Here is a 27,856-nt window from a genome sequence, read left to right as displayed (position 1 = left end):
ATCTGGCCAATTACCGCCCCGTCTCGAATCTTTCGTTTCTGGGGAAGGTAATTGAGAGAGTGGTGTTGGAGCAGCTTCAGGGTTTCCTGGATGACGCATTGGCTTTCGACCCCTTCCAGTCCGCTTCCGTGCTGGGCATGGGACGGAGACCGCTCTCTTGTCGCCATCACAGACACACGCCCAGATGCAACTCGACCGGGGCGGATCGGGCGCTGCTGCTGGTTTTGTTAGATCTTACCAAGCAGGCTTGCTTGATATGGTCGATCACGACCTTTTTTGACCTGCACCGCCGCTTGGCCGCCTGCACGGGGCACTGTCCTTCAGTGGATTGCCTCGCTTCTCCGACCGGAGTCAGCAAGTGTGGTGCGGGATGAAGCCTCCCGGAGGTGCTCCTCCGCTTCAGTGTGGAAAGTACCGCAGGGGAGCTGCTATCCCTCCTCGGCTATTATTTAACATCTATATGCAATTTCACTTGCTCAGTTGGTGCGGAGCTTTGGGCTGATCTGTCATCAATATGCTGATGACACTCAGCTCATTCTGTTGATGGAGGGGAGCGGCTGCCAAGCCCCTGGGCGCTCTCCAGCATTGTTTGAGTATGCGGTAGCTGGTTGGTTGCAGCAGAGCAGGTTGCAACTGAATCCATCGAAGACGGAGATCCTTCTGGCTAGACCGGGCAGGGGTGAGGTTAGGGATTTCCAGCCGGTGTGGGAGGGGGTCTCATTGGCGCCGACCCCTCTGTTCGCGAGAAGGTCTGGGGCACCTGGATTCGCTCTCCTCAATGGAGACCCAGGTGGCCCATACAACCCGACTGCATTTTTCCATCTTCGCCAGGCCCGGGCCCTAAGTTGGCTCCCTTCCTCTCCCAGGCTGATCTGGCCACTCGTGATCCATGCAACGGTCACCTCCAGGGCTGGACTATTGTAACTCGCTGGTCACTGCCTTCCCTTAGCGCGCTTGATCTTCGGAAGTTAAAACTGGTCCAACATGCGGCAGCACGCCTGCTCACAGTGAGGCGCTTTCAGAGAACACATCCAGCCTGTGTTGCGACAGCTGCATTGGCTCCCTTCAAGTTGAATTCTCAATCATCTTCAAGGTGTGGGTTTTGGACCTTTAAGGTTTCTTTGCGCTGCCTGGGACCCTCAGACCTTCGGGACCGCGATCACCCCATATGTTCTAACCTCGCCTCTGCGCCTCTGCAGAGGCCAACTTTACTGGTGGCCCCCGGCCCCTTCTATGATGCTGCTGGAGCCTCCCACGCCAGGCCAGGACCTTTACGGCACTGGCCCCGCCTGGTGGAACACTCTTCCTCCAGTTGTCCGGGCCCTGCGGGACCTGGGTGAGTTCCGCGGAGGGCCTGTAAGACTGGTGTTGTTCCACCGGGCCTTTGGAGTGTCCAGCTGCTGATATGGTGCCCCTTACTGCCCCTGCCCCTCAGGGCAGTTAGCATCACTGTGGGTCCCCCCCATATTGAGGGAGTCCTGCCATCCCCTCATGGGGTAGGGTTTTAAAATTGGGGTATCTGACGCCTTTTATTATGTATTATGGTTTTTGGTTGCCGTTTTATGAGTTTTAAGCCAATTTTATGGATTACTATTAATGTTTGTTACCGCTTGTTTTGAAAGATTTTAGTGGCTTGTTTTGCCATGTTTTGATGCTGCATACATCACTCAGAGCCCTAGAAATAGGAGGATGTAAAGGTATAAAAGTTTAATAAATAAATAAATAAATAAATAAAATAAGTGTATGTCACCCAAGAATAAATAAATTCAAATTTTACAATTTTTTGCATAGGAAACGAAATTGTGCACCTTACTGATTTATTTTCTTATTTTAGGTAAAGATCATGTTTCTTTTCTGCATCCTACTAATCCAACTTCTGTAACAAATGTTTACTCACAGAACTTAATAGCAAATTTTGTGTAGGGTCTTGACAAAAATGCATATTAGAGACATATCTAAAATTGATTCAACCCACCAGCCTGTCTATATCAAATTAAAATTGCAGAAAAGAGGTCATACTAGCCTTATGTTGCACTGAAAGAAAAAAGGAGCTAGTTTAAAATAATGGCCTAAATCCTTTTCAAACCCATATCTACACAATGGCAGTAGTCCTGGTAGTCTAAGCAGCTGTCAGTCACTGCTGAAGTCTCGCAGTGTCTCCTTCTCCAGGGTTCCTTTAGTAGGACATCCCCTGGAGGAATCTCAGAAGAGTGTGAGGAAATGGGTTTACAGTCCCCTCTCCCACTCCTGCCAGGTAAGATTTGGCCTTTCCTTCCCAGTTTTGCCAGGTTGCACCTTGATAAGCCTGGTCTGAGGCAGGGTAATTCTGACTTCACTCCCACCCTCTATCCTGGGGAATGGGCCTTTGGAAGTGGCAGGTCATAGGCCCAAGGAGAAAGCTGCCTGCCTGGGATTTTTCTCCGCCCCTCCTCCCTGGGAAGCCTTATAGAGCATCTCCTCTGCCCTCTACTGACCTAAGTTGGTCACTATAGCCTGTTTCCTGCCTATCCTTCTAAAGAAGCCTTTTTGGCTCCCACAACAGATGTGGAATGGACCATCCCTTGTGGTGGCTTCTGCTGCTCCTGTGCCACACTTGTTGCCCCACACTTCTGCTGTTGACCCTTAAGGGTTGGCTGGTGGCCAGCCATTGGCCAATCCAGCATCTCTGGGCATCACAGTGAGCTGGAAAGTGGCTTCCTTTGGCACAGTCTGGAGGCCTCCGTCTCCTCAAAGGTAAGTGCACAGGTGGGACTTTTTACCCTAAGGGTAAATTTTGGGTTATGTGCTATTTTGGTCCAAGGTTCATGCATTTAATTTACACTAAAGATAGCTGCGGCTTTTGATTTTACTCGTAATGATAGTCCAAAAGTATTTATTAGAACTTTAGGACAGTAACACTTATCATTGTAACAGTGAACTTGTATGCATCATGGAGGAGCATAAACCAATGCAATATTTTTAGAGGCACTACATTAACAATACGTAACATCTCTTGGAGTGCTAATAGCTGTATCTAAAACAACAAAACAAAACAGGATGTCAAGAGAATGACATTATACATGCTGCTCATTCTCAGGCAAAATAAATGGCAGGACAGACGGAAGGTGGAAAACAGCCTTACCATCATCAAGTGAAGAAGAGTTACCCATGGTAAAGGGATGTAAATGGGGAAAGCTTGAAGAAATATGAGTAGAAAGGAAAAGAAAGGCATCACTGGAAATGTAGAAAAAGAAGAGAAAAGAAAACAAGGCGTGAGGAGGAAAGGGGAATATGTTTTTTCTAGACACTTAATAAGACTAACAACAACTTTTTTTTCTGAGAAAGAAAGAAGTGGGACCACACTTCCCTGGCAAATCTAAGAACATAAATGCCTTATATGCCAACAATCAAATTTGAAAACAATAAGCACAAAATTAATAATGCGTTAAGTAACCCTGCCTCATTAGATAAAAATATCCTAAAGCTCCATGCCAAGAAAATTACATCAAGTGAACCCATCCATCTGTGAGTCATGTTAACACAAGCTTACATCACATTTGCAGTCAGCATCTAGTCTAGGTAAACCCAGAAGGGACTAAGGCTCATCTATTTCCATTTCACACAATGTTAAACACAACTCATCCCCAACTGCAAACTTCTATCCAGCAGCTTATAAATCCAGCAATACTCCTCCAAGGTATACTACAGCTATATGTGGATTGACTTGTGCATGTTTGTGCTTCATAAACCATGCTTGCTAACAAAGTATTGCTGGACTATATCATCAAATCAGCCTGTAAAGACTGCAGCTGAAGCCTACCCTCTGCTGACTTAACATTATCATGTAAGAGGTCGTTCTGACAATATCTCTTGCTTTACATGCATTCCACTTTAATTTCATCTCCTGTCATGCTGCCCTCATTCCATTTATGAATATAAATCTTTATAAATCTAAATATAATATAACTCTAAATATATAAATATTTATAAATCTAAAATATTACTCCCACGCTGGAGAGAGCCAGTGAAGTGTAGTGGTTAAGAGTGGCAGACTCTATCTGAAGAACTAGATTGTATTCTCCACTCTTCCAGATGAAGCACGCTAGGGAACCTTGGGCCGTTCATAGTTCTCTCAGAACAGTCTCAGCCCCACCTACTTCACAAGGTGTATGTGTGTAGAGAGAAAGGAAAGGTGATTGTAAGCGGCCCTGAGATTCCTTATGATGGAGAAAAGATTGGTATAAAACCAACTCTTCTTCTTCATTCACAGTGTAACATTATTAACAGCAAAAATGTAACCCACTCACTCTCCACTCTTGAAATAATTAAGAAATCAATTAAAGGCCCTAAACTATTCAGTTTCTTGTATGAGTAACACTGTGCAATACTGTAATTCTTTAGTTTTTAGTTAATTCTCTATCTTTCCATTTTCTTTTTAATTTTTTAATTAATTTTTTAAAAACAAATCCGAAATCAATTATGGATGCCACATGCTCTATAATGGAGCATTCTGAGTTTCTCTTCTTTTTCATAAATTAGGGATTCCTGATTTGCTGTTGGTTTTTCAAATTAGGGAATTGTCATTTGCTGCTGTGGTCCTCATTTATGCTTCTAAAACTTGTAATGATTTATTGCTTATATGAATTCGTACTGTTTTCAAACAGCTTTTACATCTCATTTGCTAACTTAATCCTCACCTATCATTAATGTGCTCAAGAATTTTGTGGCAAGTAGAACTCCATTATTTAATGGGCTAGTCATAATTATAACGAAGCCTTTAAACTAAAAAAACTGCTACATGGTGGCATTTATTGTTATTTTAGAAACATAATAAATACACCCGTTTAAGTATTAAAGCCACTTATTTGTAGCAACATTTAGGACCTTAGCAATGGCAGAGATTCCACATAGCAGTGAGGAGCTCACATGGAACAGACACAAAATTTGAGAGCAAATTACCACCTGATTCTAAACATTTTTATTTGGAATTAAGTCTTGCAGAGTTCAGTGGACTTGCTTCAAAGTGAGTACACTTAGGATTGCAGTCAAATTATTAGATACCTGAGTTTCAAATGTTAGTGCCATAGTTGCAAATAAATGCAAAACTGCCAAGTGTGGAGAAAAGGAAGGTTAGTCAATTGCAGCATAACACTTTATGAACATGTGCCCTATGCAGAAGCCACAACATAAAAATAACAGCGCATGCTACCAATGAGCTGAAGTAATGCTTACAATTTAGGATACAAAGAGTCTGTCTCTTACAAAAACATGTCTGCTGCAGCACAGTTGTTATTGAACTGAGTGACTGAAGCAGATGACATTAGAATATTTCCATCTGCAAATAACACTGTCCCTGGATTTGCTTTCAGATATATGACCACAGTCAGAACACCTCATCCCCCCCCACCCCCACCCCCATTAGGAGTCCACTATACTAGCAACTTGGAACGTAGGTCTTCTGGATGACGAACTCATGAAGGGAACAAGAATCAGACTGCATCTTTAGTCCTCAAAGTTTAACCTGAAGTGATTCAGGACATCTGATAACTTGCTTAATGATTACAGAGATCTACAGTTCCTTGTAAAAATGACAACTACTTAAGGTAATATTTTTTAAAAAATCTTGTTTTTAAAAGAATAAAATACAAATTATCTGCAATCACACAAAAATATGAATATTTACTGAGCTATTGTTAAAAGCTACAGTTAAAAGATCAATATTTTTGTATCTAGTTATTTATACATGCACAAAAAATCAATACCCAATAAAATAGCTACTAATTACAATGTTATCAAAAATGTGAATGCAAATATGCGGTTGGAAGCTTGATAACAAGATTACTTCATTACTTCAGTTATAAAAAGCACCTCAACTTACCGATGTCATTGCTTCTTTCTGTGGCGTCTTTCTCTAAGGTGCTGGATAGTGTACAACCCACTATGTCTACTTTTGGAATATCACTCCTGTATTTGAAACAAAGGTGAAACTTACTAGAACTGCCTGCTAATGGCACATTTTTAGCTTTCATCTAACTAACAGGGGAAAGAAACATTCCTCTCTCACAGCTCCTGGGTCACAGCAAGCTGTCAGCAAAAGTCATCTCTCGTAAACCGACATGCTGCTTGGATTAACCTTATCTTGTTTCTCTTTAACACCTGTCAAATGGGCCTATTTTAGACACACCAGAGCCCTAAACCATTTCTCAAATGCTATCAGCATCTTGAAATGAACTAGTCAAAAAGCAAAAAAAGGGCTAATGTTTTCAAATAATATTTTGCTTTTAAAATCATGAAAACAAATGGCATAACTGTGAAGACTCATTAACAGACATGGAGAAAAGGTCAAGCTATGATGACAAGTACAATTTCCCCAGTTTTGAGCTGCTGGCTGAAGCTTGCTTCTTCATTATGATTGGTCCCCTTATCACTCACAACTGACATCATATAAAGATAAGAATAGCCAACTGCATCAGTCAAATGGCCCACCTAACTGAGCATCTTGTTTTTGACAATGGCCACTCATATGCTCAGGGTACTTCGGAAACAGCCCTCACTTGCTAATCGCTTCCCAGCATCTGAAGTATTGGGCCTTTGAACACAGAGGTCCTATTCATGTTCAATATCTAGCAATAGACCTAACTTCCATAAATTCATCTCAACCAGTAGCTATCACCACATTTTACAGCAATGAATCCACATTTTGTGAAATAGCTTCTGGCTGTCTTAAGTTAACAATTTGTCTCATAAGGTGACCCTGAGTTCTAGTACTAAGGGAGAGAAGTTTCTTGTTATTTCTTTATTTGCTTCATTTGTACCCCACCTTCTTCCCAGTGGGAATTAAAGCTTCATTTTACATTCACCAGGGCTGATTCCGCATGGGCCAAAAACAGAGGTGTGAAAACGGTGTGAAAACAGTATAAACCTATTTACACCATTTTAAACCCTTTTACACCATTTTCACACCGTTTTCACACTGCTGTTTTTGGCCCATGCGGAATCAGCCCAGGTTAAGCTGGTGGGCTGAGAGAGAGAGAGATGGGCTGAACAATACCTAGCAACATTCCATGCCAAATAGGGATTTGAACCTGAGTCTTCCAAATCTTAGTCTATCATTCTAACAACTACTGTACTCTGGTTTTTATATACTTGCTCCACACAAATAATATTTTCTGCAGATCTCTCATCATATCACCCCTCAATATTTTTTTCTAAGCTAAAAAACTCCAAATGACTTAAGACCTGTTTAACAGGGAAAGTGCTCAAATGATTATATGCTCCATTATTATTTTGGTTGCTCTTCTTTTCACTTTTTTTAGCCTTTCTAAATACAGAGACCAGAACAGCACACAGTATTCCAAGCCAACTCTCCAGCTTTTTTCACAATAGATTTTCAAATAGTAACAGGATTTCTATTCACCTCCCCACCCTAGGTTCTTTATTTAAGGTTGCAACCCCACATACATTTATATTTCCACAGGAATTTAAGCCATAACTACATAAAAATTGCACTGTAAGGACTGAAAGATTTCTGCACCCAGACAGTCATCACCCCTACTAGGAAATGCTGGAAGAAACAATACCTTGCATGGGTCACAGGCACAATTGGTCTTTCTGGTCTTCTTGGAGGCAACGTTACCAAGGCCCTGTTCAAAAGAGTTTTACATTTTTTTTTGTTGGAGCAGATGGGCCGAGGGTTTCTTGTTGATTTAGTAATTATTGCAGAGGAACAAGAGAGGCTTCACCTTGTAAAATCTAACAGTTTTTGATCTCTCTCTGGTCTTTCTTTAAATTAATTTCCCCCAAAAGAACAAAGACATTATTAAGCAGAACTTCTTAACATACTAAACTCTATAACCTTGAGAAGTGATAAATACTGACAATGAACAATCTTCATTATTCCTTACTTGCAACAGTAATAGTGGCCTGTAATCTAGGCTGGAAGAAAATATTTTTATTGACATATATCCTATCTTTGTCCAGGAAGCCTTTTCCTAACTTAAGCTGTTTGCAGGCTGGAAGAAGGCATTGGCTTTGCTTGTGAAGTAGGATATATGCCAATATAAGTATACAAATTGCTTTAAGGTTACTGAACTCTGTGAAACCTAGTCAAACTGAGATTTTCTGCACCATTAATTTTTTGTTTGAACAAATCAATAATTTATATTCACATTCAGACATTTCTCTAGCTAATAACAACTGATGGCCTTATTGTACAGATCCAAATTTCTGCAAATGTGGGCCACCCAAGAATAGTGTATATATTTCTGCAAACTTGAACCATTCCACAAAAATATGAAACTTTTCTGAAAATTGTTGGGGGGAGGTACTAAGTCCATGATGCAGAAATGTTCTGCATGTGCAGAGATTACAGGGAAAAGATCCCCAATGGTCAGATAGCATTTTAGATTGCTGTGGAAACCAGGGTGCCAATCTCCAGATGAGGCCTAGAATCCCTGGGCATTATAACTGATTTTCAGGAAACAGACTTCAGTTGCTCTGGAGAAAATGGCTGCTGAGGTCCCTCCCCTCCCTAAACTCTGCCCTCCCCAGTCTGCACTCCCAAATCTCCAGGAATTTCCCAGCCCAGAATTGACAACCCGCATAGAAATTCAAAATGACACGATATTCCACAGCCCCAACAATAAAAGATGGGTATCCAAAATCAGGAGTAAAAGTGGGTTTATGGCGTAGGGGAGTTCCCTACCCACTACCAGGACAATATGCTGAGGGAAAGGGTATCCTTTGTGGTACAGTATGGTGCCAAGAGAAATCTGCTTCCTTCCTACACTTAACAGCGCTATTTAGAGGAAGTTTTATCTTGAATCTCTAACATTCTGTATGGTTTTCTGCCTAGCAAGGGCTTCTATACTCTGCCTCTTACAGGACAACAAAAAGTGAATCCTCTTCCTGTCCTGTCAATCTAGCAGGAGAAACAAAAGAAAAAATGCATGCCAATAAGCTTGCTTGGATAAATGCTATCAGGCACTGTATCTTCCTTCTGTCCTCTTGCAAAAACAAAAGGTTGAAGACAGTTTCTCCACCTCTCTTCCACCTCTCTTCCACAACAGAGGGAGAGAGATGGGGGCACCTTCCAGAAATATTCTGTCCTGGGTGGATGGCCTTCCTGTTCCTGAAAATTTTCAACACAAAACTCCCCGCTCATATCTGACTTGATGAAAAACTTAGAAACAGAACCCTTTAATTTCAAGCTATGAGAACAGTGAGCACAAAAACCAAGGACTTCCTTAGGTTTATTTAAGAAAATGATGTGCAAGGTGAACATCATGGCTGAAGCAATATTTGAAACCACTTATTTGCCACTCACACACATAATGCTTTGTTGGCAACTATCTTTCTTTATTTCCCCTTGTTCTGACATAAACCACATAACTTAAATAAGACCCATATCGGATAACTCCTCCCTTCAATGCTTCTCTGAAGCCTCTAAAAACAACCAACAAAATAAATACACTGAGGTTCAGAGTCTTCTTGGATAAATTGAACTTTTTGCTCTGAAGTTAGTTTAGAAAACATAGACCATTTATTAAACATGGCATAATCCATTTTAGCCTAAGTTGAGGCAATAAGTGTTACTGCCAGGAAAATAGGAAAAATATTTTCCTGAGCCTGCCACCGAACTACACTGGCTAAGGATCACAGCAAAGAGACCAGTGTTGTCCAAAAGCCTCCACAAGGCTTGGAAAGAACGTGTATATACAAATGTGCTGATATTTCACATGGTTTCCTTCTTGCTTTTGTCCCTTTGAAGGTTTAATGTAAGCCCCCTCAATGTTGAATTTATTAGCTGCCCAATGTTTAGGATTACACTTTAAGGTTTTGTTACTGTTAATTTAGGATACTCTTGCTTATAGGTATATGTGCTTGTACTGTATTGGAGGTTCTTTAAGGTTTCCTCTAATGTTTAAGTTTAGAAATGTTATTTTAAATACTTGTATCTATGGGTAAAAGCAATAGCTTGTAACAGCTGATATTAAGAGTCAAGGAAGCTAGCCTTGGAATTCAGTTCGGGCCAACACCTGGTAGATCTCTTTAGCAGAAACAAAGACCCCTTTGGATTTATAAATTGAATCTGATAACAGCACCCCAGATATCCCAGCCGTTGAAGAACCTGCCAAGATCACCATTGGACTATTTGAACTTTCTTTTGTTGCAGGACTGAGGCGCGGGAGCCTCAGGTCATAACTCAAGGAAGCAGCCCATCTGATAACCAGATTCCTGGGTGCGTTAAACAGGCTCACTCAGTCTTATGAATGGACTCTCTCCACTATCCATTTCAGCACTAGCGTAAGGTCTCGCGGGAAGACGCCTGACAGCGAGATTTCATGGTCCCATTCACAAAGTTGTAATTGTATCTTTTCTTTTATGTGTTGATGTTTCTGTATTGTTGTATGGTAAGGGACCTGCCCCCTTGCCCCTTTTGATGTTGTGTATAAAAGTTCTAGCGCTTGGCTACAAAAGCGCAATTCCCCTGCCTGAGCTGCAGCAACCACTTCCGAATAAAATACTTTGCTTTTGAAGAACACCGGCTTCCTGCACCTCACTACGTTGCCTGAGCTGAAATCACTTAATGTTACCCAAGCAGCAGCAGTAACATAAGGACGTTGCAAAAAGGTATGCGCCCAAAAGTAAATTGCCTGAAGAGGGCAGGGACATTGTTGGTCTGAAAAAGGGATCCCTTTTCAGATAGTCCAGAAAAACCACTTAAAAAAGGCTTTGTTAGCAGTACTAAATACAAGGCAGCATTTTTTTTCCTGTTTCAGAAATTTGTAACAGGATTTCTACCAGTATTCCATTTCATTGTTTTTTATGTGAAATTGAGAGCTAAAATAAAGATATGGATTAGAAAGTCATAAAATGTACTTGAGTTGCCCTCTCTTCTAATAGCTTAGAAAACATGGATGAGAACACACTTTTCCACTCAGAAGTTAATTTCCTACCTTTTTCTTCTGTTCGATAAGGAAGACATTCTGGTCTTTCAGGAGGTACTTTCTTGATTTCATGTTTTCTATCTGTAGTAGCTGTCAAAAATAAAAAATCAGTTATTAAGGAAAAAGTAAATCAAATAAATATGCATGCACCGACCCTATCTATGAATCTGTTTTGATAATAGCAGCACAAAGAGATTTATCTCTGGTGTCATGGAGCTCTTTCATCAGAGCATGGTACTTTGTGCCATAGAAAGTACCTTGTGTATTTCAATGGAGATGATGGCACGTATCATACTACTCCACTTAGCAAAATGTGAAGTTCTCGACCTGCCCAAGAAAGCTTTCTCCAACGTAAGGAAACAGCCAGTAAAAAAAAAGCTCTCAAGGCAGGAAAAGTGTCAATAAACTGAGTCTCTTAATGCAGTTTCTTTCTCTCTCAAACACTGACGTGGAAAATAACTTTGAAGTGGAAAATAAGATTCAGAAAAGCTGTGATCTCTTGCAGCTGAGATAAGAGTCAGGTGCTGGGTTCGTGACTTCCCCCTAAGTCACTGTAAGGGTTTGGTACCCCAGTCAATAACAAAACTTGAGAATGGCTTCAGGAGCTTTATTAGAACTGTGTCTGACCCCTATGGCCAGGTAGCTGAGACTGAAGCCCCAGCTCCCTGGCCCCAGTATAAACCTTACAGTTACAGTCAGTTAACCCCCACCTTTGCATTCCCCCCCATATCAGCATGAGAAAAGACAGTTGAAGACTGTTGTGGTAGATACATTGTTTTGGGAATGGCTTGGCTTCTAGGGAGAGTTGGTGGACTCCATTCACTACATTACTGCAGTAACAAAAGGCAGGGCCTCTGGCCTTGGGCAATGCTAATAGGAGTCCAGCTGCAGCCAGACATGCCCGGGCATGTCTTGTGTGTTTTGGCAGGCCCAGAATGGCGGGGCCTGACAGTCACCAAGGTTGACAACAGTGGAGTCACGTTCCAATTAATTACCGGATGATTTTATGAGCCTTGTCACCTGTGAGAAATGGGAGAGCTTATCCAGCAGATAAATCCTACTATTTTACCTCACTCTGACACTCTGGGACATCTGGATAGCAATAGGGCTACGTGATTAATTGACATCATCCATGGATCTGATTGGCCAATGATCCCTGGCAGACTCAGACCCCTGGCCATAAAGTTTAGGATTTTGAGCCTAGTTTTATGCACTCTAGTCTCTTGGCGCCTTCACCATGGCTCTTTGGTCTACCTTTGGACTTTGTGATTTTCTGCTGTTCAGGCATGTTGTCTGAAATGCTCTCTCTTAGAATCCCTTGCACTAGGAGTTCTCAACAAAAAGGTCAACAAACATTGTTGAACTAAGTGGTAGGATGCCTGCCAGGAGCTTATAAAGAACATGTTAATCCAAGCAGGCTATGTATTTTTCCAAGAAACTCTTACATGAACAAAATACAAATAGTTGGACCAATACATATATTGCAGCATAAGCTGGTGCCTCCACTGTATCTGATAAAACTGCTATACCTGGCAAAGTTTTATTATTTCCTGTGAGAATGATGTTTTTGTTACTATAAGACCTCATTGTAGCAGCAGAAATTGACCACAGTATTCACTTTTGCCCCCTCTGCCCATCTTCATCCTGCTTTAAAAGACCATCTGTCTTTAAAGGACAAGGAGAGAGTGACAGTTATGTATTATCAATTATTTATTGATAATAAAACTGCAAAGATTGTCATGCCCTTATATAAAGCAGTGGTGCGACCGCACTTGGAGTACTGTGTCCAGTTCTGGTCGCCGCATCTCAAAGAGGATATTGAGGAGATAGAAAAAGTGCAGAGAAGGGCAACAAGGATGATTGAGGGACTGGAGCACCTTCCCTATGAGGAGAGGCTGCAGCGTTTGGGACTCTTTAGTTTGGAGAGGAGACGGCTGAGGGGGGATATGATTGAAGTCTACAAAATTATGCATGGGGTAGAAAATGTTGACAGAGAGAATTTTTTCTCTCTTTCTCACAATACTAGAACCAGGGGGCATTCATTGAAAATGCTGGGGGGAAGAATTAGGACTAATAAAAGGAAACACTTCTTCACGCAACGTGTGATTGGTGTTTGGAATATGCTGCCACAGGAGGTGGTGATGGCCACTAACCTGGATAGCTTTAAAAGGGGCTTGGACAGATTTATGGAGGAGAAGTCGATTTATGGCTACCAATCTTGATCCTCCTTGATCTGAGATTGCAAATGCCTTAACAGACCAGGTGATCGGGAGCAACAGCCGCAGAAGGCCATTGCGTTCACATCCTACATGTGAGCTCCCAAAGGCACCTGGTGGGCCACTGCGAGTAGCAGAGAGCTGGACTAGATGGACTTTGGTCTGATCCAGCTGGCTTGTTCTTATGTTCTTATGTTCTTAGAGGGTACTCTCATGAAACTATCTTTGCATTGTACAGATCCTGATCTCCTGAAGGCAATTACTTCTTACCTAGGCAAGCAATACATGATTATAATAGAGGGTCTCTCTTTAGAAAACAAAACTGTGCTTATTTATCATTACTGTACAGTTTGCTAGATCTTGTAAGCGCATTCTGCTAATGAAACATTAGTGGTTTTAATTTCAACTGTGAATATAATTCACAGGTTCGTACTTTTCTGTAGCTACCACTAGATGGCAAGGCTTAATTGTTGCTTATGCACATTTTAGAAAGATTTACAATAATCTATAATAAAATTAAAGGTCTTATCTGTTGGTGGAGATCAAATGAAAGTGTAAAAAGCTACAGTGAACTGAAGTATAGATCCTGCATAAGGAATGGATCAACAGCCCCTCCCCAACAAAGTTTAATTTGGGAAAATGTAACGAATTCCACCTAAAGTTCTCACTTAATTGGGGTTGATTCTTTACAATTTCCTTCACAATTTCTTAGACATGAGCAATCCTGAAAGCATTACAGTATCTATTACAAGTGGAAAGTACCTGCAGTTTAACAATTGTTAAATGACACAGTGGATAGCAACTCCAACAGTCTACATTAAGAGACAGAAAATTGGTGTGACTGTCTAAAAACTATATTTACTGATGGTTATATGACAGCAGTGCATTACCTAATCCTTGTTTGATGGCAGGAGCTGACGGAGGTGGTGGTTTCTTAGGTCGCTGAAGCAAAAGGAAATTTCCATAAGATTACTAGGAAGAATTTGTGCTGAATTTAAGATTTATTTTATACTTACACCTTGAAGAAGAAAACAAATTGTATTACGTTTTTACCACTATATTAAGTATAACTTTAAAGAGAATTAAACACAACAGAAAACAATCATTTCCAAATTTGTAATCAATATAATTGTTCCAAAAGATTAAAACCGAAAAGTTCCGACCAACATGGCCCTTCTGTACCAGACACCATATTGAACTACCAAAACTATTTTGGAAAATACATAGGCACTATGGAAACCAAAAGAAATTTCACAAGTTAATCAGATTAATTTAAAAAAATCATAGGAAATGCTCTCCTGAGGGTAGATTTTATTATGCGCTGCTGTACATCTGTTTTCCAGTTTGCAGACGACACTGTCAAAAAGTTAAAAGAAGATGATATTCTAAAGTTTCTAAACAAACAAAAAATCATCATTCAAAAATCATCTCTCTGCTTGGAGATAAGAACTTAAGGACACCATGCTGCATCACACCCAGGCCTATCAAGTCAAGCAGTCTGTTCACACAGTGTACTTCTAGGAAAAGACTTTTACGAAGCCTGTAAGTAAGCCAAATGCAGCATTATACTGCCTGTGTTCTGCAGAATGTAATAGCCATGCTGCTCTGATACCTGAGAGAATAGGTATGCATCATGACTAGTATTTCTTTTAACTAGTAGCCACCAGGATGTATCTACAAAAAATTGTGCTAGGGCAAGAACTAAAATGCCCCCCCCCCCCACATCAGACATCCAAGTTTTAGATAACTGTATCCCTAAAACACCTCCACACATATGTGCCCCATTCATATGCAGAATAGGACCCATTCACCACGTCTTTCACCACTGCCCTTTTTACAATTCTGCGCGGAAAAACATACTTGAACCCCTTTTGTCTGGCTTAGACAGCATCGCGTATCCTGCCAAAACTCTGTTTTTGTTAGATAGCAACTCTGTCTCAATACTGGAACCTACTGCCAGATTTCTGTGTGTTGTCGTCACCGCACGTTCTCAATTTTTCGCTAAACAAAACTTTTAATCCTTTCTTTTTTAAAAGATTGTTTTATTTAATGATCTTAATTTTTATATTATTCAAGCCTATTGTATATATATATATGTAATGCCATTAAAGGTTTCGATTCAATTCAATTCAATAAGAAAAAAACATGCCAGTTTTAAGGCCTTCCAAATTGGCAGCAATCACCACATCTTGGGGCAGGGAATTCCACAATTTATATTTATTTGTTAGTTTTGATATACCGCCCCATCCCCTAAGGGCTCTGGGCGGTGTTTAACTAAGTATTGTGTGAAGAAATACTTTCTTTTATCTGATTTGAATTTTTCACTCCTCATCTTCAGCAGATGATCTCATGTTCTGGTATTATGACTTAGGGACAAAACTTCTCCATGTCCACTCTCCATGCCATCATCAGGACAAGATCTATTCAATTGGTTGCTCTATTAACTAGGACAAAGTTGTATTTATCTGACATATTTTGAATATGCTGTATTTTACATTTTATACTTTCCCAAATGTATTCAAACATATCTCTATGATTTAATATTCCCGTGGCCAAAACAATGATATAAACATGCTGTAACAGAATATTCAGCATACTGCCATCTTCTTCCTGAAATACTGCATTCAATCAGTAATGGTAAACCTATGACACACCTATCAAAGGTGACATGCCACAACATTTTGGGTGACACAGGAGCATTCGGCAACACTGACAACAACTATTCTCCCTGTTTGAGTTTGAGTCATTTTTGTAATTATTTCTTTATATAATGCATAACACCACACATTTTATATATATATTGTGTGTGTATGTGTGTGTGTGTGTATATAAGAGGGATGACATGCCAGCAAAGTCAAGTAGTTGCATGCCATTGTAGCACTTCGAGAACGATGTGTTCCAGCAAGATGTTGAGATTATAATACATCACATGATAAACATTGAAGCATAACAGGCTGGGCTATCAGGAGGACTTTTCCCTTGGAAGTAAGCCAAGTCTGCATGTATTTATCCTCCCAGATGAAGCTGTTCTGCAAAACTGTATACACATTTGGAGTGATTGTAGTATTACATTAGTTGACAGTGTTTAAGACTGCACTGTATAAGATTGCACTTTCACATTTGTGTTCACATATTGCAAGAGGGGATTTTTCCAATTTTAAAGGTACTGTGTGTTACACTTTAAAATTGCAAGAGGTTCCACCTCTATCTGTAACAAGTGCAAGGCAAGGCAAGGACCCCCCCATTCACGTTCGAAGCTCTGCCCCTCCATTTGTGGGTTTTTAAAACATTTTTAGTGGTTTTTTTCGGTTTTTGATGCTGCCAGCTTAACAATTGCACCCCTGACAGCAGGCACCCCCCCCCAAATTCCCCAGATTCTCCTTTTAAATCCACCCCCTTCGGGATTTAAAGGGAGAATCTGAGGTCCTCAGTTTAGAAGAAGAAGAGTGTGGATTTATATCCCCTCTTTCTCTCCTGTAGGAGACTCAATTGAGTTTACAATCTCCTTGCCCTTTCTCCCTTAAAACAAAAACCCTGTGAGGTGGGTGGGGCTGAGAGAGCTCCGAAAAGCTGTGACTAGCCCAAGGTCACCCAGCTGGTGTGTGTGGGAGTGCATAGGCTAATCTGAATTCCCCAGATAAGCCTCCACAGCTCAAGTGGCAGAGCAGGGAATCAAACCCGTTCCTCCAGATTAGAATGCACCTGCTCTTAACCACTATGCTACATTGAAAGTGATGCTGTTTCAGGGTGGGGATAATCCACCCCAAAACAGCATCACTTTCAATGTTGTTTGACCGCAGTTTCTCCCTTTAAGGTGGATTTAAAAGGAGAATTTGGGCTCTCTAGTTTAAACACCATTGAAAGTGATGCTGTTTGGGGATGGATTCCAGCATCACAGCGGCTGCCGGGGGGGGGGGGGCTTGAATTTTGCCCTGGGTTCCATTTTCCCTCTATGCCTCTGCCCAGAGGGGAGGGCAGAAGGAACTGCCGGCTGCTGGCTGGGAGCCCAGCTGGTGGGGGGCAGGGGAGGGCAGGGCAGGGGAGTCTGCCGTTCCCAGCCCCAGAGAGCTGCTTTTATAAGCGATAGGCCAGAGGCAGGGCTTGAAGAGGCATGGTATGCCCTAGGGGCAGGTGGGGGTGTGTCCCCCCGAACCCCCCATAAAATCTATACCTATGTCCCTGGTGCAAGGTAAGGATCTTGTTCCCCGAATACATGCCAATAATTAAAGTTTTGTTTTCCTCCTAATTCTGTGTGGAGACCACATTAGTCATATTTCATTTGTAGTACAATGCATTACATGCAGGTTGTTTTTTGTTTATAGTTGTCTTATGTTTATAGTTGAAGCCCAGTGAGGTATTAGTCATTCTGACTACGATTTAATTTTGACCAAAGTCACCATAGTGGTATATATATTTGGATTGTTCTGTCCATGTTGCCATTTATTATTACAGAAGAGTCAAGTTAGGCATTTTCTGAATTTTTGACACGTTGACCCCAAAAGGTTCACCATCGTTGCATTAAATTAAGACTGCTTGTGATGCATATCTAAAGCAGGTGGTTTCAAATCCTCTCTCATTAGCATCTCATGTTAACGAGAAAAAACCCTAGCAAATTAAACTATGGATCAGCAATTGGGATATCAGAAGAATATTGCTGAGACTGTATGAATAGCTTTGAAAGTCAATATAACAGCAAGCTCTGAAAAAGCTACAAATATTCAAATGTATGCAGTCATATAAAATCATTCTCAGGAGGCTTTCAAAATATCCAAATGATATTGTATATTTTATTATCAGTAACAAGTCACAAATGAATGGCAGTGAAGAACACAGGCATATAAGTGATTTGCATTGCAATCCTAAAGAGACTTACTCTGGTCAAAGCCCATTCGTTTCAATGGGTTTAGACTGGAGTAACTCTGCATAGGATTGTGCTGTTAAATACTACTCTCTTTCACAAAAGAAAATGATAGGGGGAAAAACCATTCCTACCTCTTTTTCAAAATCAGAATGAAGAAGCTTAACAAAGTTATCAGGAAAGACTCCTCGTTTGCCATTGAGTTCTCCTTCCCACCAGCCAGCATCGATGCATTCCTGAGGCACATCAAGAAAGCCATTGGAATTATGACTAGTGCAAAAATATAAGCTCAAGGACAATGCATTTTAGAAAACGCACGAACAGATTCATGCAAAACAAACTTCGTTATTTAACTGTTATCATAGTAGCATCACTGATAGATAGGACTAAGCTTTCCACATAAGATCAAGCTATTATTGCATTTGCTCCTTGACCCAGCCTTGTTAAGCATGTTGAAGGAGCGGCTTCTTTTAACTGAATGCAGTTTGTAAGCTGACCTCTTATTTACATCTTGTTGATCTGGTTACACTGATATATGCTACTGTTAAGTGCCAAACTGGGCTACCATAACACACTTTATGTGGGACCTCCTTTGAAGATGTCTTGGAATCTACAGTTGGTACAAGAAGCAAGCTTCCTCTCTGGGGTCAGCTGCTTGTATCACCTAACATACTTGCTGCACCAACTGCACTGGTTACCTGTTGCCTTCGGGCCCAATTCAAAATATTGGAAATTACTTTTAAGCCCTTTACAGACTAGGATGGTCAGATTTATCAAAATGCACATCCTAAGCTATTCACCTGCAAAGTTACATTCTTTAACCAGTCTCTTTTGATGGTAAAGGTTGCTAACTCCTGCCCCAACCAAAGCTATCTATTTTCATTTAAAGGTAAAGTTTCCCCTTTAGTCGTATCCGACCCTGGGGTACCACTGCAAGCAGTGATTTTATAGACAAGCTGCTTTTGTGGGGTAGTTTGCCATTGCTTTCCCCGATTTTCATTTAAGTTAAGCTAATTAAGAAAAACATAAGTCTTGTAAATCACACTGTTAGAGCTACAAATTGTATTAGCTTCCTTGGTATAAATTAAATTAATGTGAGATTTACATTAATGATATATTTGATATATATTTTATTGTTATAGGATTGTTTATACTAGTTCACAATTGGGCGAATCATCTCTATATATGTTATGCATGTTTCACTGCATATACAGTAAAAAGAAAAATTAATTATACCAATGCAGCTTTGATGTAGAAATGTTCAGATACTCTATATTAATGCAAGTGTGCATGCTACTGCCAACCAAGAAGGTGATTATTTGACAATCTTTAAAATCCTCAGTGGATTTGGATTAGCTTACCTTTATTAGTGACTCTTTCCATAAAAACACCAAAATAGTTTGTCAGAAACTCAGGTGTCAATAAGAATACATACATCTAATCAAAATATACAAATGTGGCCACACTACGAAGATATTCTAACTAAAACAAATAATACTTACACACTTAAACCAAGATTAGAAATATTGATAAATGATTCTCCCTGTCAATTCGACATTTACTATCATCTAGAAAAATATCTTCAAAAAGACAAAAGATCGCTGGACATTTCTAGAAAGAGACACGACTTTGGACCTTATATATAAATCACCAAATAAGATAGCCATCAGGAAAATATACAATCTACTTTTAGAATTTAAGACAGAGACGAATTTAGTGAAGGATAATATGATACTCTGGGCGAGGAATCTCAGTAAAACCATACAAATGGAGACCTGGGAAAAACTCTGAAGAAATAACATCAAATTGACACTTTCTACTGAGATCAAAGAAAATAATGTGAAAATGTTTTACAGGTGGTATCTAACTCCTTCACGATTATCCAAGATGTACCAACACTGTTCGCCTCTGTGGAAAGAGATGGCACCTTCTTCCACTGTTGGTGGACTTGCTCTAAAATCACACGATTTTGGGACACAATACACAAAATAATAGAATCTATATTAAATTACAAGTTTGAGAAACGACCTGACCTATACCTCCTATCGATCTGGGACTCTAATAATGTTATTCTACAGACACAAAACACTTCTTTATTATTTAACGACAGCAGCAAGAGTAGTGATAGCCAGATATTGGAAGACACAAGAATTGCCATCTTATGACGACTGGTTGTTAAAGGTTCAAGATTACAGAACAGCGGACAAACTGACAACTTTAATACACAAAAAATGCCTTGATCCTTTCTATAAAGTATGGGATCCTTTATTACGTTATCTATACAATTCTGACCCTCAAAATAGAATCCTATTGTTATCTGCATAGTTTAAGATTATTATTAACTTACTTATTAATTTGTATCCATGTAGCTGTGTGGGTGAGTGTGTGTATGCATATATTTCGTACTGTATTTATGTACTAGAATCTTAAATCACTTGCAAATGTTACGTACATTGTAATTCATGTGGCAGATCATATTCTGTTATTACTGGAACCACTTTAAGTCAGATTGTCTGCCAATTAATATGTATTCCTAAATGATAAAATAATTAAAAGATTTTTTTTAAAAAAAGAATACATACATTAGTCTATATTACTGCCAACTGCTATATCAGCTATTAAGTGTCTGAAAGACACGTGAGCAAACTATATTAACATATTTAGACTAAAAGAACCTTGTTTTAATAATAACAGACACCTCATTCTATCAAAATTAATTATAGAACAATTTCTAAGGAACTATTAAGCATTACAGTAAATTAAATATTGAAAACAAATAATACCATAATGTATTCAGAGGCCTAGTGACTGGCCTGGAAACATACAGTCAACATTTAAGACAACATACAATTATTTGTTAAGAGTCCTTTGTGGAAGTCTATAATTAATCTAATTGGGTACAAAATTAAAACAGTTCTGAATAAATCTAAAAGTTTAAAAGAAACAAGAGATTCTTTAAAAAAACATGTCTCAGCAACTAGCAAGAAGATAATTGGGTAGATATTAAATGAGAACCATTTTACATTAAAGACTGTACTTTTTTCCTACCAAGTGGGTTTATTACATTGTCCATGCATAGAGTAAGATTCACTGATTTAAAGTCATGTATTTCTCATAGGAAATGAAACCTCTCATGGGATATGAAGCCTCTAATTTTAATATTATAATAGAAGTATGGCAGGCTGCTTTTATATGTGTAGTTAACACACATACCGGACATTAATTTACTGATAGGAGATGATGATGATACTGTAACAAAAATTGCTATTCTCATTGTCCACTATTTTAAAAAAATGTAAACCTCCTCTCCATAATCTGTTCAAGGTGGCAGTTTGCAGTTCTTTCCAGAAATTGCCTTCATCCCAATTTTTCTTCTGTTGCCAAAGCACATCTAATGTTGCTCAGAGCCCAAAAAGGGAAGGGCGACACAGAAATCCAATAAAATAAATAAAATAAAGCTAACTAATGATGATCCATAAGGTTTTAAAGGCAAGAAACATATTCATCAGTAGTTTGCCATTGCCTGCCTCAACCCTGGTATTCCTTGGAGGTCTCCCATCCAAATACTAGCCAGGGCTGACCTGAGATCTGAGGAGATCAGGCTAGCCTGGCGTTATATAATAAACATCTTTTACTTGACATTACTGCCACATTGTGAGAGTACATTCTCTTTATTTGCATATGTATAATTAGCCATCACTGCCCAGTTAGCTGAACCAACTGAATTTTGTAACATTCCCAATTTATTTCAGGCAATTGCAAATCACCTATGAACATATTTTGTCTTGAAATTCCCAAGGGATGTCACCATGTGACCTGATGCACTTTGTACCACCACCACAGAAAAGATGGGTAAGGCAGTACTCAGCTGCAGTTGCAATTAGTTCACCATTAAACAGATGCAAAAATCCATAATGGCTTAAATCAATCTACAAAATTAAGAAGGGTCACGTACATCATGATCTTGGTACACATATTTAACCATTTTAGACTCCATATAATTCACATTTTGAAGTGGAATTAAACAGAAATTGCATACTTATGGAACATGATACTATTTATGTGTGAACCCTAAATATGACATTCTGTTAACCAGATGCGTATGGGGGGAAATGGCACCCAGAGACAGCCGTTCTCTGGCCGCCCCATGCTATGCCTGGGGACAGGGCTCAGGGGGGATGGGCCCCCACTCCTGAGGCTGGCCCCCCCAGGCCTCGCCTCCCCTCCTGGCTCCCGGCAGCCCCTTCTGCCCTCCCCACTGGGGAGAGCAGAAGCAACTATAAGGCTCCATCCTTGTCTCTGGAGCCGAGGGGCGAGGCTTGGGGGGCGACGATGACATGGGTGGGGCCAAGAGCACCCACAGATGATGAGGTGGCAGGACTTCCTGCTGCCTTGCCATCTTCCTGGCCACATGGGCCAATTTTGTGCCCCCATGTGACCAGATTAGTGGTGGGACAGAGGGTACCTCCCATCCCTAGGCATATACACAACTGCTGTTGATAAAACTTGACCTAAAGATTTCTGTTCAAATTAAAGCTACTATGCTACTATATTAAAGCCACTATACTTGGTGGGGTACAGTAACTGCATCCTGTCTTCGAAGGTTACTAAGTGATAACAGGCCAACAACACACTCTCAATCTAACTAAGCACTCGGGATTGCTGTCAGGATAGAATGGAGAAGTGTGATGTGTGTTGTTTTGGGTCCTTTCCCATTGGATAGAAAGATGGGGTATAAATGAAGTAAACTAATAATATCTTAATTTAGATATTTCATTGCCATCAAATTGCTACAGATTAACCTAACAGTTTTTAATATAAAGTTTTGAACTCTTAAAATAAGTCTTTTGAAAGCTTTCATCAACAACAAACAAACAAACAAAGAACCTTTAATGGCATTACAACATTATATACATAGATCCACTTAACCCAATAGAGGGAAGCAAAGCTTTCATTACATTTGACGTTGCCTGATACTCATTGATCAAAGCTTACAACTTTTGAGAAAAATTTTTCAGACAAAGAAATATAGGCACAGAAGACAGTTCTGAAAAATAACAGCTCTTGAAAATAAAGGAATATCTTCAAATTGATTTAATTTGGAGGCGAAGATGACTATCTTTCTTGACTGAAACTATTTGTAAAGATTTTTTTTCTGGGTGACTTGTATTTCTAAATGGCTATTTTTTTTAAAAAAAAATCAACTTCTGCAGCCATGAATGAATTATCTGGGAAGATTATTTTTCATTTTATTGATTGAAAACTATCGGAGAAGCATTCCCCAATTTTATGGACAAGTTGCATAAAGACAGCATTTAAACTAACAGGGCTGCTTTTGAAAAAAATGGATTGAAGAAAACCATATATGAAGGCAATGCTTTTTAAACAATGCTGTAAGAGTTCTGTTATTCTGCCAACTCTAAATCATTTGCTCTATACAGTTAGAATAATCTGATTGATTTAGTAAATCAAATATAACTTTATTTATACATATACACATTTATTTATACATATACATATATACATAACACACACTGTGTGTATGTGTGATCGCACACAAACATACATAAGACAGGACATGACAGGACACCCACAAGGCAGGACATGGCACACAAAACTTTCTCCTTTGTTCTTCAGAGACCTGGATCAGTAAAAAATCAGTTCACTGTGGAGCATGTGAAATTCTATGTCAATAAGGTATTTCTTGAATTTGCTATCTCTCTCTCAGGAACCATTTTTGTATGGAAAGAAAGCTGAGGCTACACTGCCATAGCTGGAGTTAAATCCTACAAATACTGTCCAACTCCATTAATAATTATTGCTTTCCAGTTCCACTCCAGTTTTCTAGTGCTGTTACTCTAAACAGTTATAGGGAAGCAGAAGAAGGAATGATTCAGTGACCTTACTATATGGTCACTGTACATCACATTTCTGTACTGCTCTTTCAAAAAAGCTGTTTAAGTTGCAAAGGAACACAGCCTACTGGCAATTATGTCTACTGGCTAATTCACACATTACCGAAGTGGCCCTGAGAGTGGAGTTCTACTGGCTTACTGAGGAAACCCATGTGTAATTCATAGGCTACACAAATAGCATCCCTCCCCAGACTGCTCCAGGTTGATAAAATGATGCAGGGGGAGAAAGAAAATCCTTCTCCATGCACACCCAGTCCTGGTCCTAATCTGGAACCCTGCACACAAGGATTGAGGACAATCCACAACATCTTCCATGAATTTTCTCCTGGACTCAGAAGATTCAGCACATTACACAGAAAAAAAAGTTGTGCAGCTTTTAACATGGCAAAAATTGAAAAGATACAGCAAGTGACTGTAACCCCCATGACCAGAATGGGTTGGCCCAGAATGGGTTGACCCAGTAAGGGGGTGGAGACTCAGAGCAGCATAAAGGCTGCAAGAGCTCTTTGCAGAAGACAAGGGTACCAGACTCGGACCTTGATTTCTATAAGCCCTTAACACCTTGTTAAGGTAATTGCAATATTGTTGGGAACTACTGGGAAGGTAGTTGTTGTTTTTGCTATGTTGTAAATGTTGGAGTTTATTGTTTCAGGGTTTTCTTTTGTGGTTGTAATGGGTGAGAGTTCTCCTGGAGACCTTCATCATGTTGCAACCTGTTCATCAAGCCCTTGGAGTCTTCAGGAGCCAGCCAACTTGCAAAGAAGAATTTGGACTTGGCAATATCAGTAGACTGTAAATAGAAGGACTTGAAATGCAACCTGAACAGGACCTTGAATTGTAACGTTAAATGTTAATGTTTTTAAAGTGTTAATTGTTAAGAGAAGTAAACTGTTTTGTTTAAATTTGGTTCTTTGCAACTCCTTCCAAGTACTGCCCCACAGAACCCACAGAAAGAGGTTACATGACCATTTCACACCTGTATTTTTCTGATGGCCCATGCCACCTCATACTGTATGTTACAGACATGGAATTTGAGTGGACGGTCAGTATATATACAAGAGGCTACATCTGCTTTTATATTAAAATGATTGGCTTACCTTATTGACAAGAATGACAATATCACCTTCTTTGATTGTCAGTTCATCTTCATTCTGTGCTTCATATGGAAATATTACTTTGCAATACTCCTTTACTGAAAGAAGAAAACACATATAACATTTTATTCCAAAATAATGAGTAAAACTTACAGAAGGACTTGCACATCTCTGTCCTCTGAGCCATTTACTTCCTGCCAGGACCAAGAACTTTCACAGAGTGAGTGGGTATCAGCAAAAATGATCCCCTATCTCTGCCCATGTAATGCCAATCTACTTGAGTGCCAGAATAGCACTTCTGGAACAAACTCATTGTAATTATACATAAAACTTCTGTTGTATTGAAATGTTTAACATATAACAAATAGAAAACACTACTTTTGCACCTGATGAAGTGAGCTCTGACTCGAACATTCATGCTGGAACAAATTATATTGGGCTTTAAAGCGTCACTGGGCTTTTTATCACTTTTTATGACACTCAAGGAGGGTATGCAAACAGAAGGGTTGTGCTCAGTGGTGGGATTAAAATAATTTAACAACCGGTTCCAGTGCTAGGAATTCAAATAATTTAACAACTGATTGTTTACAAGCACCATTTTAACAACCAGTTCTGCCGAAGTGATGTGAACCTGCTGAATCCCACCACTGGGTGTGCTCTGTGCACATGTTACATAGGAAATGGGGAAAGCAAGAGGATTCGTTGGTTATAGCCATTGTTGAGATCGGTATACATGGTGGTTCCCAGTGTACCCACTGATTGCAGAGTAAAAAAACATATCCCTATGGATGTTAATAAAAATACTTCACAAACCGTTACCGTAGTTCCTCACTTTTTGTATTTTACCCCAAACAACCAACCCTACAATGATCATAACCAAATCACACATTTTAAGCACATTAAGTTTCTTGTAGAGATATGGTATCTCAGCTTTTAATATACTTAGAAAGAATGCAAGCATACCACCAAGGAAAAACAATTATGTTCCTTAAACCAAACACTGCTAAGAGATCAGCTATTATAATAAAAATAAGCATTATAAGTGAATCCCAAATAACAGCTGCAGCCTCAAGACACACTAGGAGCACATAATTCTATCTATTTTATACTATATGATATACAAATGACATCATATTAATATATACATTAATATATTATGTATTAATATGTATTGTTTATTTATTTATTCGATTTATAGCATGCCCTTTTCTGACATCTCAGACTCAGGGTGACTTCCAACAATACATCAATACAACAATTTAAATACATAACTACATTAAAATCCCAATAATAAAAAAACTAAAACTACAGTGAAGGGTCCAATTATAAGGAAGAGACAAGATAATCAATTAGAGATTATATATTATGCAATGTATGTGTAGTAATACATCACATTAATATAATATATTAATATACAGCAGCCTACACACACACAAAATAATTGCTAATCATAACTGACCATTTTTTTCATGACACCACATGAGGCCAGATTGCAATTCTTATATTTTTAGTCAAGATGGTAAAATCTTTTTTGACTGAAAGCAATTTTTAGGCAGTGTCAATACTTTGGAGTCTGTATCCTAGATACAGTCCTAATTTAAAACCTACTAATAGTCTAATATTATGTACCCAACTTTACCTTGTTTCTGTTCCCAAGAAATGGTTCTTCTATATCTGACAAATTCAATGTTGAAAATTCCTGTTCTAATACATTATATTTGTCTCTCCACCAAACCGTTTTGCCTCCTAAGATCTATGTTCTCATTGCTCTGAAAACTGGTGTCTTTGTTTTCATGCTTTTCATGCTTTCCATTACCGTGGCCCAAACGAGACTAAAACATCCTGCTTGCCACTGGACTTCTGTTTTATCACTTTTGTGGAGGAAGTGGGTTGACACGCTTCAAGGTTGTGGGGCTAGGAAAGATCAGCTGAACTCTCCTTTTGCCATTTCCCTATTAAAATATAGCACTTACTCTCCATTGAGGCTTAAAGCAGTCCAAGAGGGCCAGGACTGGGAAAAACGCAACAGTAGGGGAAGGAGGAGAATTCTCTCTCCTTCTCTAGCACCACTGCTCCAATCCATATTGGGTTCTTCCACAACTGATCTTCAGGACCAACTTACACATTGGGATTTCAATTTACAAAACACTTTCCCTATTGTATTGTCAAAGGCTTTCACGGCCGGAATCACTTGGGTGCTGTGTGGTTTCCGGGCTGTATGGCCGTGTTCTAGCAGCATTCTCTCCTGACGTTTCGCCTGCGTCTGTGGCTGGCATCTTCAGAGGATCTGATGTTGGGAAAGCAAGTGGAGTATATATCTGTTGGAGTGTCCAGGCTGGGTGGGGAAACCTTGTCTGTGAGTAACAAAGGCGGCAACCAGGTCAATAGTTGAGAGCGTCTGAATAGAAGTATGAGTAACAATGAAGACTATAGCCTGGGAGTAACCCTGTAGATAGCAAGGTCACTGGAGGGAGCATCTGAATAGAAGTATCCTGGCCTTTGTTTCTTTTGTCTATGGTCATCCTGTGTTTGTGTGGAGCTGGTTTGACACAGTCTTGACCCTAGTATTTTTCAACACTGGCAGCCAAGTTCTGTTCATTTTCATAGTTTCTTCCTTCCTGTTAAAATTGTCCATGTGCTTATGGATTTCAATTGCTTCTCTGTGTAGTCTGACGTAGTGGCTTTCAGAGTGGTCCAGAATTTCTGTTTTCAAATAATATTCTATGTCCAGGTTGGTTTATCATGTGTTCTGCTATTGCTGATTTTTCTGGCTGAAATAGTCTGCAGTGCCTTTCGTGTTCTTTGATACGTGTCTGTGCGCTGCGTTTGGTGGTTCCTATGTAGA

The 27,856-nt window shown here is 39.7% G+C and overlaps 1 protein-coding gene across 1 annotated transcript in view; it reads right to left on the bottom strand.

Moving 5' to 3' along the window:
• SH3KBP1 (SH3 domain containing kinase binding protein 1) overlaps positions 1-27,856 on the bottom strand; it is a 190,285-nt gene that overhangs the window by 11,648 nt on the left and 150,781 nt on the right. The window contains 6 exon segments of the mRNA XM_048493335.1: positions 5,858-5,943; positions 7,560-7,761; positions 10,938-11,018; positions 14,035-14,086; positions 18,137-18,238; positions 25,015-25,109. Coding sequence (XP_048349292.1) covers positions 5,858-5,943; positions 7,560-7,761; positions 10,938-11,018; positions 14,035-14,086; positions 18,137-18,238; positions 25,015-25,109 — 618 coding nt within the window.

Source organism: Sphaerodactylus townsendi, linkage group LG04 (genome assembly GCF_021028975.2).
Source record: "Sphaerodactylus townsendi isolate TG3544 linkage group LG04, MPM_Stown_v2.3, whole genome shotgun sequence".
In the NCBI taxonomy this organism is placed as follows: domain Eukaryota; kingdom Metazoa; phylum Chordata; class Lepidosauria; order Squamata; family Sphaerodactylidae; genus Sphaerodactylus; species Sphaerodactylus townsendi.
The sequence above is the reverse complement of the archived record's forward strand: the minus strand, read 5'-3'. Positions and strand labels throughout refer to the sequence as shown.